This window comes from Nyctibius grandis, chromosome 16 (genome assembly GCF_013368605.1).
Source record: "Nyctibius grandis isolate bNycGra1 chromosome 16, bNycGra1.pri, whole genome shotgun sequence".
Classification (NCBI taxonomy): domain Eukaryota; kingdom Metazoa; phylum Chordata; class Aves; order Nyctibiiformes; family Nyctibiidae; genus Nyctibius; species Nyctibius grandis.
The window spans coordinates 7,780,939-7,793,818 of record NC_090673.1 but is presented as its reverse complement, the minus strand read 5'-3'; the positions used below and the strand labels follow the sequence as shown (position 1 = coordinate 7,793,818).

At 42.9% G+C, this 12,880-nt stretch overlaps 1 protein-coding gene across 1 annotated transcript in view; it reads right to left on the bottom strand.

Moving 5' to 3' along the window:
* The window catches only part of CACNA1B (calcium voltage-gated channel subunit alpha1 B), a 285,302-nt gene that overhangs the window by 114,864 nt on the left and 157,558 nt on the right, over positions 1-12,880 (bottom strand). Inside the window, exons 12-13 of the mRNA XM_068414104.1 lie at positions 10,454-10,663; positions 1,770-1,882 (exon numbers count right to left, since the gene is read on the bottom strand). Coding sequence (XP_068270205.1) covers positions 1,770-1,882; positions 10,454-10,663 — 323 coding nt within the window. The remainder of the gene's footprint in view (positions 1-1,769; positions 1,883-10,453; positions 10,664-12,880) is intronic.

The following is a 12,880-nucleotide window of genomic DNA, read 5'->3' as shown; positions in this document are numbered from 1 at the left end:
GCCAGTGCTGCCCTCTCCATGGCATGACACAAAGCAGAGCGCCAGTAGGTTTATCTCTTGCTTAATGCAAGCTCCTAAATCACCTGTCCCTGACCATCAGGTACAAGCTGCTCTTGTTGTGGAAGGAGCATCCTGGACACAAGGATGCAGGGAAATTGGCAGCCAGCATGGGGGCAAGCTGGCTGCAGCCCGGAGCCCACCTAATCCATTGGTGAAGGACATCCATCTAGTGTCTGTCCCTAGACAACACAAACAAGGCAATGATACCCTTAAACGACTAACTAGGCAATACTGCTTGGCCACCAAATGTCTTCGACTCAGCTGACAGAAGCTGGGGTCTTTGGGCACGCGCTGAGCTTAACGAAAGCTGGGTGTCAGCCCCCTCGTATTCTGTGGGCACACTCTTCATTCCAGCCTTTGCAGGACGTCTTGCCAGTACAGTTAAACCTTGCCATGGGTTGGCTGCCTTCAGTTGAGGGGAGCCTGGGATTAGGCACCAGCTCTGAACGTGCAGACATCCAGTTAGCTTACATTACCTGTGTTCTTTTTGCTCTGGTTTCCTCTCACGACAGCTACAGTCTGTGCGTTACCCTTTGGGCTACGCAAGCCAGAAAGCGCGGCAAGATGCATTTCAATGCCCCGAGCCACCACCAGCTGCAATGGACACCCCAGAAAGGAGTCCCACACTTGGTGCAGCCTGATGCAACACCTCGGTCTGTCAGACACAGGTGATTCTTGGGCTGAGTGGCTTAATCTCAAAGTCTGTTTAGCTCTGAGCTTTCCTGCTGACACTGCCAAAAAGAGGAGACGTTGGCTCTACCTGTAGCCTTGGATTTAGGAGTGGTCACTTACCGAAGGTAAAAATACCTCCTCCTCCTTTGTGGGAGCAGAGTTGAAGCAGGAATTTTGGTCCATGGAGGAGAAGAATCATTCCCAGCATTTTGCCAGACAAAGACTAGAAACAACAGACTAAATCTCGGATGGAAGGGCTGGATGACGTGTACAGGGACCTGAACTGTTTTCCCCTTGCCCGTGGCTGTATCACATGCTTCATAGCTGGTTTGTTAAAGAAGCCTTACAGACCGATTCCCACTCTGGGATGCAGTGCTCAGCCCACACTAAAGGTAAGAGAAGCCGAGTGAACCTCTGGGAGGACAGGTTAGAGCCTAATAGCTTTTAATGAATAAATTAGAATCTGCATGCAGTGTTCTTTGTTAGATGGAGTCAAAACTGGCCCCGCTATTCACACTTCAAAGCGATAGTTTTAGCATGAAGGGGAGAGCCTGTACTTCTGCAATAAAATGATGTGAGTTATTGCCTTTCTGTCACCTAATCATGTACTTCAACTTCTACTTCTGGGCACTCATGTCTGAAAAGTGCTGCCTATGTATCTTGAGGTAAAGGCCATTAAATGGATGATAGGGGAGATGAGCAATAAGATGTGTGGGGTTTTTGTCTTTTAATCACCTCATTTAAATGGGAGAGAGAATCTCTCAGTAATCAGAGCATTTACTGGTGCTGATGTTGCGAACACCCTGTAGCTTGCTGAGGAAATGAAATCCCCAGCTGTCACATTTCTTCAAAAAGGATGATAACTAGGGGAAGCTTAATGTGTTTCACTGCAGCTAATTTATACAATGACTACTCCCCGCAGAAGACACACTTACAGCACCGTTTCCCATGGATTCCCATACTCACCCTTAAACGCCCAACCCCACTGAATAAAGGGAGAGCCACATACTTCACCCACACAGCTGAAGGCTACTCACCCCAAAGTCAAAGCAGTTGAATGAAGAGTGGAAGTAATTTCTCGGCCCCAGTCCATACATCTTCAAAGACATCTCAGTAAGGAACAGACCCAGAAAAACAAACTCTGCGAAATCTGGAAACAGGAAAAGAGATTAAATTAGTCCACAAGACCTTGGTAGGCAGATCTCTTCATGTGGGGAATACTGGTAATTTTTCACAACACAGACTGCCTCCTGCCAGAAGAAAATCCCTTTGCAATGGCAAGCAAGACCCCAAGGGCAGTTTCACATAATCTCTATGTGCACATGAGCTGTATTCAGCCTCCAAGAACTGTGAAGGCAATGTTTCTGTGTACTGTGGAAAGGTTGGTATGAGCATTCAGTAATATTCTTATAGTCTTTGTAAAGGAATTTCAAAAGAAAGCTCTGGATCTAATATTTCTAAAGGTCTAATTTAATTGCACAGATAATGTTTTGCAAATGTATGTTTGGGACTTCTGTACCTAGACAAGAGAGGCACTTTTGGGAGCAGGGTGTAAGCTTTTGTAACATCCTCTCACGATAAAAATACCTTCATACCCAACAGAACTGCTGCCTCTGAGAGCTCATATTCAGAGGTGTTGTATCTACTGTTAGCACATAGCCACATTTATTTTTATTATGCCTGTACGACCATATAATTATGGAAGAGCAAGTTCTGTTTCCTTCTGCTTCACATATCACACACAAATAGGCTGTGAAGCTTTTGATGGGAAAATTTATCAACTATGATGAAACAAAGGGCACAAGGAACATAGCTGGAGACTTAAATTTCCAGATCAAGTTTTTAGGACTTGAAGCTACAGAAAACACTGCCTTTGGCATTTTAAGTCATGCAAGTTTAGATCTGGAGGCCAATAAGCAACAGAAACAACAGCATGTTAAAAACAAACACGAAAAGGGCAAAAACCCTCTACGCTACCAAAACAAATCAAATAGCATAAGGCAAACCTCTCCCTCTAGAGAAAAGATGAGGAAAAGACTCAAACTTCAAAGGGTGGAGATTAATCACATTGCTTAGCGCAGTACAGAAGGTTCTCAATGCTGTAGCAGCACAGATGCTACAGGAAAGTCGTCTTCTGTAGTTTCAGTTTTACGATTCCAGGAACGATAAAGACAAGCTGGTGCCAAACGTTTCTCAAAGGTGCGCATGGACAGACAAGGGGCAACAGATACAGGCTGCAACAAGGAAAATATCAAGTAGATAATCCTGAAACCCAGGTGCTTTGTACACCTCCTGCAATATGTGGCTTCAGCTAATGAGTTTGGGAAAGAGAGAGGAGGGAACAAGGGTCCTTTCAAATTGCATGACTTTCACTCCATTCATTGCCTTGACGTTCATACTGAGTGAGCGCAGTTGGCCCAGGTCCATCTCGCATTGCTGCTTGTCTTTTGAAATTGCTTGAAAAATACGGCTTCAATTATCAAAAAATAAAAAGGGGGTTTAAATTTTAAATGAAAGACAGTAATGAAATATCATGGGCATAAAGTTAACTGAAATCCAGGAAGCATTAACTAGATGAGAAAGGTTTTCTTAACACGTCAGTGAGGAACCTACAAGGACACTTCTGCCAACATTTGTAATAGGGGAGGAAATACTAGGAAGATATTAATTATAGCATGTAACCTACTCTCCTTGAAAATAGGAGCAATATCATTAAAGGAGACTATCAAGGGCAAAGTGTTCACATTTGAGGAATAACACAATGAAGTATGAGGTCTGCAGACCTCTCAGCTTTTTTCCTACCAAGAGGTAGTCTCCATCCGCTGGATCTCAGTGCTCAGAGGAAGGCATGGTCACACAGAGGAGCAGCACACCTCCATCTCCCTTTGAGCTTGGAACTTGCTAGGAGAAGTATGTTCACACCTGCACCATACTACAACTTTTCTCTCCTTTCCGACATCATTCACAACAGCTCAGTGAGCAAACAGCTGTTTCCAACACAAGGGAACCCAGAGTAGGGAGTTATCCGCAGTTGCACTGGCAATCCATCTGACTATACGAGTGCAGAGGGTGCGAGAAAGGGACCAGGTAAACCAATGTCAGGCACAAAATGAGATGGCTGACAAGTCCAATAATAAAAAAATACAGAATTTTTAAAAAACACATGTTCAGTGGTATTGAATTTCCTTGCATATAATTAAAGATCGCAATTGTGAAGTAGCAAGAATGTTATAATCCTTAATTATTACTAACTGGCCCTGTAAATCAGAAGCTTAAACTAGCTTCCAGGTCAGATCCTAAACTTCCATTCTGCATTCTATGTACTTTGGAAATGGTAAGAAACAGAAGGCAAAACTCCCCCAATAAAGCTGATGTATCTTCTCTGGGCGTGGAAGAATTTGTGCTGCTGCTCTCACCTATTTCAGTCATCATCCCAGAAGGAAAGCTTGCACCAGTGTTTGTGCTGACAAGAGTCTCTCCCTTGCTGGGAAGTTGTCACTCCCATCTTTGGTTTCGTTCATGCTCAGCCCCATGGAGCTTATTGGAATGACTTCAATGTAAAGTCTCCCTATCAGAAGGATTGATATCAAACCAATGCTTTGAAACTGGTGGCCTTGTTTAGTTAGCAGAGGAAACTTAAAATCGTAGGGAGGAGTTGCAGATCAGACCTACAGAAAGCATTGCAGAGCCTCTACCTGCTTCATATCTCTTATCTACCCACCAGACTCACCTTTAAGAGTTTCAGGTATGCCCCATATTCTTCCACAGAATAACACAAATACTAGGTAGGGGTTTTTTACTGTAATTTTCACCAACAGATCTCAGTACACTTTGCCAAAACAATTACCATCATTTCAAAAGAAGAAAAAGGAGGAAAGAAACAAGGATTAATGTTCAGTCACCCATTTAGCAGAAGTAAGAACAAAAACCAGGTTATCAACAAGTGCTATGTTCCATCATCAGACTGACATATCCTGCAAACACACATGCAAAACCAGAATATCATAAGAGAAAAAAAGCTAGCAAATACCCTAAGTAAAAGAGAATCAAGAAATATTTAATTTAAAAAAAAAACAAACACAACAGGAAACATTAGAAACTCAGAACATCCAAGAAACAACTTCCTTCTGCTGCTCTTGAACGAACCACCCAACTTGTCCTTTCACAGCTGATGACGTCCACCTAGATCAGAGTTCAAAACAGGCAGCGATAGCTATATATCAGCGGGTACGAGATGTTACAAATCATGGCACTGTGAGGACAAGGGATGGAGGCAAGGAAAACATGGACATAGTGAACTCCTTGGGCAGAAGGAATTGACTCAGAATGAATCAGCTTCTCCAGCGGACAGATCAGAAACACGATTTCTTCTGACATGGCCCTGCCCGTATAATTGAAAATACAATTTCATTGTTTGGACCTCCTGGTATTCAGACCCCACATGTAATTTAATCTGCCTTAAGCAGAAGCATTTTGTAATGTGATTTAAGGAAAAAAGTTTGATACAAATACTCTTATTTAATTTCAAATTTGTGCTATTGGCAAAGGCCAGGCTAGCATCTTTTTGCCCCGTGTTTGAATTAGACAGTTAGCGGCTCTTTTTTGTCAATCACCCATAGCTTAATTCCATTTCTGCCCCATCTCCAAGTCCAATGTCATTAGGAACAGGTGCCAAGCCTGGTGCTTTGGTTTCCTCCTTGCACATTAAACCAACCGGGAGGAGAACCTCAGCAAAGTACAACTTCCTCCTCTTTGCAAAGCAAACGTGAAATGCTCAGCACACAAATAAATATGCTCACTACAGAAAGCCTTTTCATCCCAATTGCAAATGCTGCGTATTTATATCCAGAGGGAGCTGGCTATCTACATCAAAGGCAAACACAACATCATCAAAAAAGGCCTAATTGCACCAAACACATGGTTCAGCATTGCACGGCACACAGGGAAGCGGTTCACAGGCCATAATGGCTAAAATACTGTTTTCAAATATTGTATTTATCAGAAAGGAGACATTCTGGATCTTGTTTTTAGGCAGATATAAATTTAGGAGCAAGTTAAGGGTCACTGTAGTGTCAGCTGGAGTAACATGAAGAGAGCTGCTTCATGAAGGGCAGCTGTAGGGGAAGGGAAGCCTGATGAGAGGGCTCCCAAGTGATCCAATCCTAAAACTGTCTCACCACAGCCCCTAAAGCCCACCCCGTGGAGGCCACAGAGCTCTGGTTCCAGCCTTCTTCCACAGCTTTAGCCAGAGAAAGAGCAGACCACAACCACCACCGTCTCTGCTGGCCTCCCGCACAGCACAGGGCACGCAAGTGCGTTCAGCTGTTTCCACATCAGGCTTGCAACTTCTGCTCAAGCTACAGCATGTGTTTTAAAAAGCCACAGTCCTGACTGAAAATCCCTTAATGCTGCACCTTCACTCTGTGCCCACATTATGGATTTTGTTGGTTTGTTGCCCTCGGTTCAAGATGCATCTTTGCTGCTACTAGATCCCAGTGATGCTTTTCTAGGCTAGGTTACAGAGTTGTCTTCTGACAGCAGTCACTTTCTGAGAATACTGGCAATGGTGGAAATTAGTGCAAACAGATGACAACTATGGGTGGCTGCATGAAATACATACTTTTATACGGAACTGCAACTTATGTAACCGAAGGTCCACGCTTCAGTAAGCAGAACGTGCCATGTCTCCATGTGCAGTATGAGAAAACTCCTATTGCAACTTGGCACTGAAGTCCTTCCTATACAGAGAAGGAAAATCTCTGATCTAATTTGGGGATAATTACAGGGGCATAAAGTATATCCTGTTATTCATCACGCCCCAAGAATCCAAAGAATTTCTCATCAACTCTTTCAATAAGACTAAAGAAATCCCAAGCCCCTTTTCTAAAGCTCCTACAGTTCCTTTTCCAAAGCAGTTGCAGCAATATGGAATATCAAGCAGAGAAACCTAATCAGAACAATTCAAGAACAGAAAAGTTAAAAGACAAGACCGAGGGAAAAATAAATCAATGCAGACCCGTAGGCTTTTACCAACTATTCTTTGAGTAAAATTAATTTGTAATGTAATTAAACTTTTCCCTGGAGGGACAGGTATAATTGAATTAGAGGTGCCTGGGTAGAGTTTCAGGGTTTAGCGGATCCTCCCAGACTTTACCACACTCCTCTCCCGCTGCTACAGTTCACAAAACTCCTCATCAGTTCATTTCTAAGCACCTTCCACGAAACAACATAATTAGAATTGGCTGCTTCTCTCTTGCTCTACATTAGACTAGCCAAGTCCTGCTCCTCTGTAGCGAGGTTCACTCATCATGGATTAACTTTAAAGCCATTTTTAAACTCTGTCACTCTTAAGTTAAAGGATTTTGCCAAGTATTTCCAGGAGCTGTTTAAAGTCCCCTGGCTTTGTGATATCTTGTTCTGCCTATGTCTAATGGATTTGTGCACAAACCTTGGGCAGAACACGGCTTTCAAGGAGTGCTCTTCAAGGGCTAATCCACAGCTGGGCTCGTTCACAAATGTATTTACTGCAGGGTTAATCAGACTGGCTGCGGTTTAGTGCATGCAGGAGTGAGAGGGGCCAAGTCCAGTCTTATAATTGCAATAACAAAACAACCAGTTAGTCCATGCAAAGTCCCACGTACCATAACACATAAAATATTCCCTGCATTCAACATTAAACTTTAGATTAGTAGGAAACATTATGCTATGGAAATTATACCATCCCCCAGGAAAGTGGGCAGAAACCTTTCGGTCATTACCAATGCAAAGACAGGCGTGAATACAATACTACAGCTCATCATCCTGAAAAGTTGGGAGAGTTTGGAGGCACAGGACTCTTGTAATTTAAGAAGCTGAACTTGTAAGCCTTTTCTGTGGACAATTCTCAGAAGCTCTTTGTTCTAAAATGACACTAAAGTAGGTTTCTTCCCAGCGTTTCCATTAGATAGACCAGAGACAATCCAGAACGAACCCGTGGCACCTCCGCATCTTGTCTTGGAGAAAAATATCTTTGGGGGAAAAAAAAAAACACCAAACCCAAAACCAAGAGAAAATTATCTCGAGTATTTTAGAACTTCCATGATGACCATTCATTCTGCATCTCTGGTTTTTATTCTCTGTCATGGTGGCTAATCTTGTACCACTCCATTTATAGACCCAATGCTTATACCTATACAGTAACACCCACAAAACCTACAATTCCTCAGATATTCTGGTTTTGTTCTTTGTTGCATCTCACCAACTACAGTGTTGTTTCTAGCAGTGTTTATCTGTAGCGACTTGGATTTCTTTTAGTGAAGCTAAGGGATTGATTTGTGAAACCCCTGTCTGGGTGTTTCCTTATGACAAAGGACACTCAAGTCTTACAAGTAAACAGCAGGGCAACGATGCAAAGAAATACAAAGGGCAGACGAGACACAGAAAAGCACCTATGGCTGGAAGGACGCTGAGGATTCAACTCCCAAGAACACATGGTTCTTTGGTGTTTTTCTGACTTTTCCATTAAAAATAAACCAATGGAATCACTTGTTCTTAGCTAGGTGGTACCCTAGCAGCAAGAAATTAAAGTATGCTACGCAAGTGTTTCTGAAACTAATTCACAATACTAGGTGTTATTTACACATGCAAAACTCCTGAAAGCATGATCTACCCCAATCCCTGATCGCAGGCACAATACAATTTCAACCTTCCCTATTTTTTAGATTCAGCTGAGATAGGTTGGGAGCCCCATTTGTGGCCTGTGTCCCAGATGTTTCCCACCTGGAGGTGTACCTTTGATTCTAATCAACAGAAACATCCCTTCCAACTCTCATATGAACATTAAGTAGAAGTTGCTGGCTCATGGATTCCTTTAGGTTCTCTTAGAAAGTTACTGCACAAGGTGTTCCCAAAACTGAGTTTGTAAATCTGAAGCCTTCTTTTTTGAGTTGAAAGACTTGTTTTTTCTTTCCTAGACATTCAGTCCTAATTCAAGAGGAAATCCTAAGCCTCAAAATTCTAATTACTCTGCCAATCTAGCTTATTATTTCCTCTGTTAAAATTAGGAAATGAATAAGCAAGACTGACTTCTTTGTGCACTCTGTCTCTCTTTTCAATCAAAATCTTGAAAAAAAAAACCAAACAAACCAGAGTTGAAAGAAGTTTCTGTCCTTCTTATGCATCTCTCACTACAGCTCCAGTTACCTGGTGGTATTAAATATTTCAGCAAACATTAATAGGGAGTTTTTTGAAGTCAGAGCAGCTAGTATTCTTGACCTTTTAAGGTCTATTAAAAAAAACTTCAAAGGATTGCTTCCTTGTGATAAGATAAGACCTGAGAATCTGAGGCTAGAAATATTTAAGAATCTAATTCATACAGAAATCAAGGAAAATTAGGTAGATAAGTATCCTTAATGATTTAAACCAAAATTATTAAGTTAGACTGTTTGAAATATTTTTGGGTTTTTTCCTAGTGTTCTGTTCGCTCACTTCAGAAGTTTTACTTCACAAATTCTGAACTAGCCATATCTGAATATCAAGTGCTGAACAAAAGATGTGTTCCTGGCCATTTTACAGGGTCGGAAGTGGGCAATGCAACGGCTTTGTCTTCCAGAAACAAACTCTCCATCCCTTCCCTTCAGAAGGGAAAACTCGCAGTGCCCCACTTTCAGTGTCACCATATTCTTACCTTACCAATTTCTACAAGTTTTCCAGCTCTAGGAGTCATAGCCGACAATCTTCCTTAAAATCAACAAAAAAGCTCTGTCCTTCACCTTCCACGTTTTTTTAAAACAGGCTTTGTGAGCAAGTCTGAAACCTCAGTGTATAGCAGTGATATGTGAAGGCTCTGATTACAGAAAGCTGCCTCCTTTTATTATTCATCATAGGACAAAACAACATGCAATTTAAAAAAAAAAAAAAATCATACTTCAAAAGCACTTATAGACTGAAGCCTAAACTGATCGGTGACCACAAGAACCAAGCTAAAATAAAAGCTTTTATATAAATATAGCATAATCTTCTGTATGGTATTATTTCTATCACTATTGCACATATATTCACAGAAGGGCACCATGACATCTATCCCATCTAATCACACATCATTAGTAAGGAAGGCATGATTATCAAAAAAAGATCTTCTGTAAAGTTGCAACCTTTTAAATAATAAGACAATAATTGCTACAAGTGTAGTGAATTAGTGTATGATTCTATAAGCACAGACAGACATTCTTATCTCCCAGGCAGCACTGGCCATTGCACGTGCTGCTGTCCCAGGGACATGAGAGGTGGCAGAGCTTTAAATATGTCTACAACAGAAATCACCCATGGATGCAGATCAGCTACAAAGTGGCATGAATTCTGCAGTTCTCTGAGCAGACATTGATTAGACAGAGAAACCTGCCTTTACCCAAGCACGGAGCCATTCCCCCTCCTTTCATAAAGCCTGCTACAGAACAAATCCTCCTGCTGTGTTGCAAGATTTAAACGTAGTTGAATCTGAGATTTCAGATAACATTTAGGATAACATTCCCAAACCAGTATCACATCCTGGTGGATTTTTTCTGAATTGTATGACTCAATTACTCTTGAGTTACTAGAACCACTCATTAATGCATTTCTGACCATCCTCTGAGGGAGTCATAGGAAGCCGAAAACCAGACCTCATGGGGATGTGACAGCAGTGCTCCGTGTGACAAAAAATGCAAGACCTTGTTAGAGGAAAGGTGGAGTCCTCGGTACTCACAGAGCGCAGTGGTGAGCCTCTCTGGCTGGTCATAGTGCACCATCGCAACGCAGAGCGTGTTGAGGGCGACCACGCAGAGGACGATCCAGTAGAAGCTCTGAGCTTTCACCATGCGCCGAATGAAGAATCGGAACATTTTCTCTTTCCTCCTGAAGTAGGACGAGCTCTCGTTCTTCCCACTCTTCAAACTGGCACGGGCAAAAGGAGACCCTGGGACAGAAAGAAGAGTCACCACACCACATCCCAGCAGGCAAACGGCTGGAGGACGTTCTTGGGCACACAGACCCTCTCCCAAGCACCAGAAACACAGCTGAGCAGAAAGCTGGGCACATTGACTATGGGCTGAGCAAGGGCATCTCGCTTGCAATGACATCATGAGGGATGAAGGCTGGGATTTTAAAGCTTCGTGAATTAATGCCCAGCTCCACCATCTAAAGAAACTGGGCTTCCAACCCTTTGAAGCAATCTTGATTGTCCCAGTTTAACTCATAACTTTTGGGTTCCCGGTTGACTGGAGGGACAGACAGTACCAGGCACAGTGGTATTTCCACCCGTGGTGTGGAGCACATCCTCTTGGAGCTGAGCAGCTGCCAACAGGAAAGCTGGTCCCTATTTCCCCTGCTCCAAGGACCAGGCAAATGCTCAGCCCTTACTACTGAATTGAGTGAAGTCTCCTTATTTTCCTCTCCGACTTAATGTATTTCTACAGCAGAGGGTCCAACCTGCCTCCACGCATCATACTTGGGGTGCAGCTACATATTTGTATCAATTCTGCCTACTTCAGCTACATTTCAACTCTGGTCTGAAACCCTGGAAAAGAGTCAAATGTTTTAACAATAGGAAGCTGACGGAAGAAATGATTTCTAACGTAAGCTCCCCCTCTGTGGTAGATGAAAAGGCAATCTCCGGCCATTGCTGTGGCAGGAGAAATCGGCACACGTTAGTAATAAACACACACATCTGTTGGAGTTCCTCTGCGACGGCCGCAGACGCTGTTGAAAGCAGGGCAAATCGTGATTGCCGCAGGCTGTCCACTACCTGTGCTGGCACCCCTCAGAAATCACTGGTGAACCTTGTTTCAAGATGGTTTGTGGCAAGGTAACATGCTATTGCCCTTCCCCATCATGGGACGGAGCCTCCCAGAGAGTAGGGCTGACCAGGACACACACCGTCCTGTCTTGGACCAAGCCCCGTGAGAGCAGATGACTCACATTCGCTGTCATTGGAGATGGCTGAGTTACATGAACAAAGAGTTCTGGCTGTGGCAGCCGAATTTTGGAGTGTGCTTGCTTACATTTCAACACTCGGAAGAGGTGGGAATCTCACTCTCTTTCATCCCACAATAACATCAAACACAGCACCCATAGAAAGGATGAAGCACCCAGATGTGACAGCAATGGGTTCTCCAAGCCTCACAGCTGCACAAGAGCGTGCTGCGCCATCTCCCCAATAGAAAACAAGCTCTCGCCTTCATTTCACATTTTTGGCCATCCACCAACACGCCAAATGCAGAGATGGCCCTGGCCAAGCTTTGAACAAACTCCTTGCAGGAAAGCTCAGTGTGCTGGTTCTGTTAGTTTGATAATCCTCCCTTTGGCAGTTTAAAGAAAAAAAAAAAAAACACAAAAAACAAAAACCAACACAGCACTCTTCTATTGCTTTAAGACAACAAGATGAACTATGGGTTAAGATACAGGCTCCACCGTATCGTAATACTGTTTAGCAGGTTAAGACCTCTCAGATATTCAAGCCAGTCTATATTCTCAGATTTGCATGGGAATAGTCTGCTGCCCTCTCATCCCCTCTCTACTGATCTCCCAAAAAAGAAAAGCAGCAGTATTTAAACTGATCTAAATGTAGAAAACATCCACTTCTCCAGACTTCTCTGTCTGGCAATCAAGACAGTGTCCTGTGTCTGGTACAGCGTGGAGAGTGGGAAGGCAGGAGCCAGCATCTACTGCTGCACCCTTATTAGTGCGGAAAGAAAGGCTGAGAGTTAGGAGGAAAGAAAAGAATAAATGTTAACAATAACTCCAGAGAACACACTAGGAAGTGTTTACCACTGTAGAGCTTTATAATGCAATTATAAAGCTCATTGAGGTACTTGTGTTTGAATTAAAGTGCAAGGTATTCAGTCAACAGCCAGCAAGAGACCTGTCAAAGTCTCCACCACTCCGGTCTGCATCTTCACACTGCACTCGGTAATTATATTGTTAGTTCTTCCCCAGTCCTTATGCTCCCATCAGCAAGACACTATAGGAAACCATCCAAAAAAACCTTTTCTCCAAAATGTATTCTTTATGCATAATTGCCCATATGATCTGATTGTTTATGTTATGCAGAGTTTCAGCCTTTTCAGGAGCCTGCAGAAGTATCTGCTTTATCCATTTCTTCTTTTCTGATTCATGGAACAAGGCAAAAATCAAA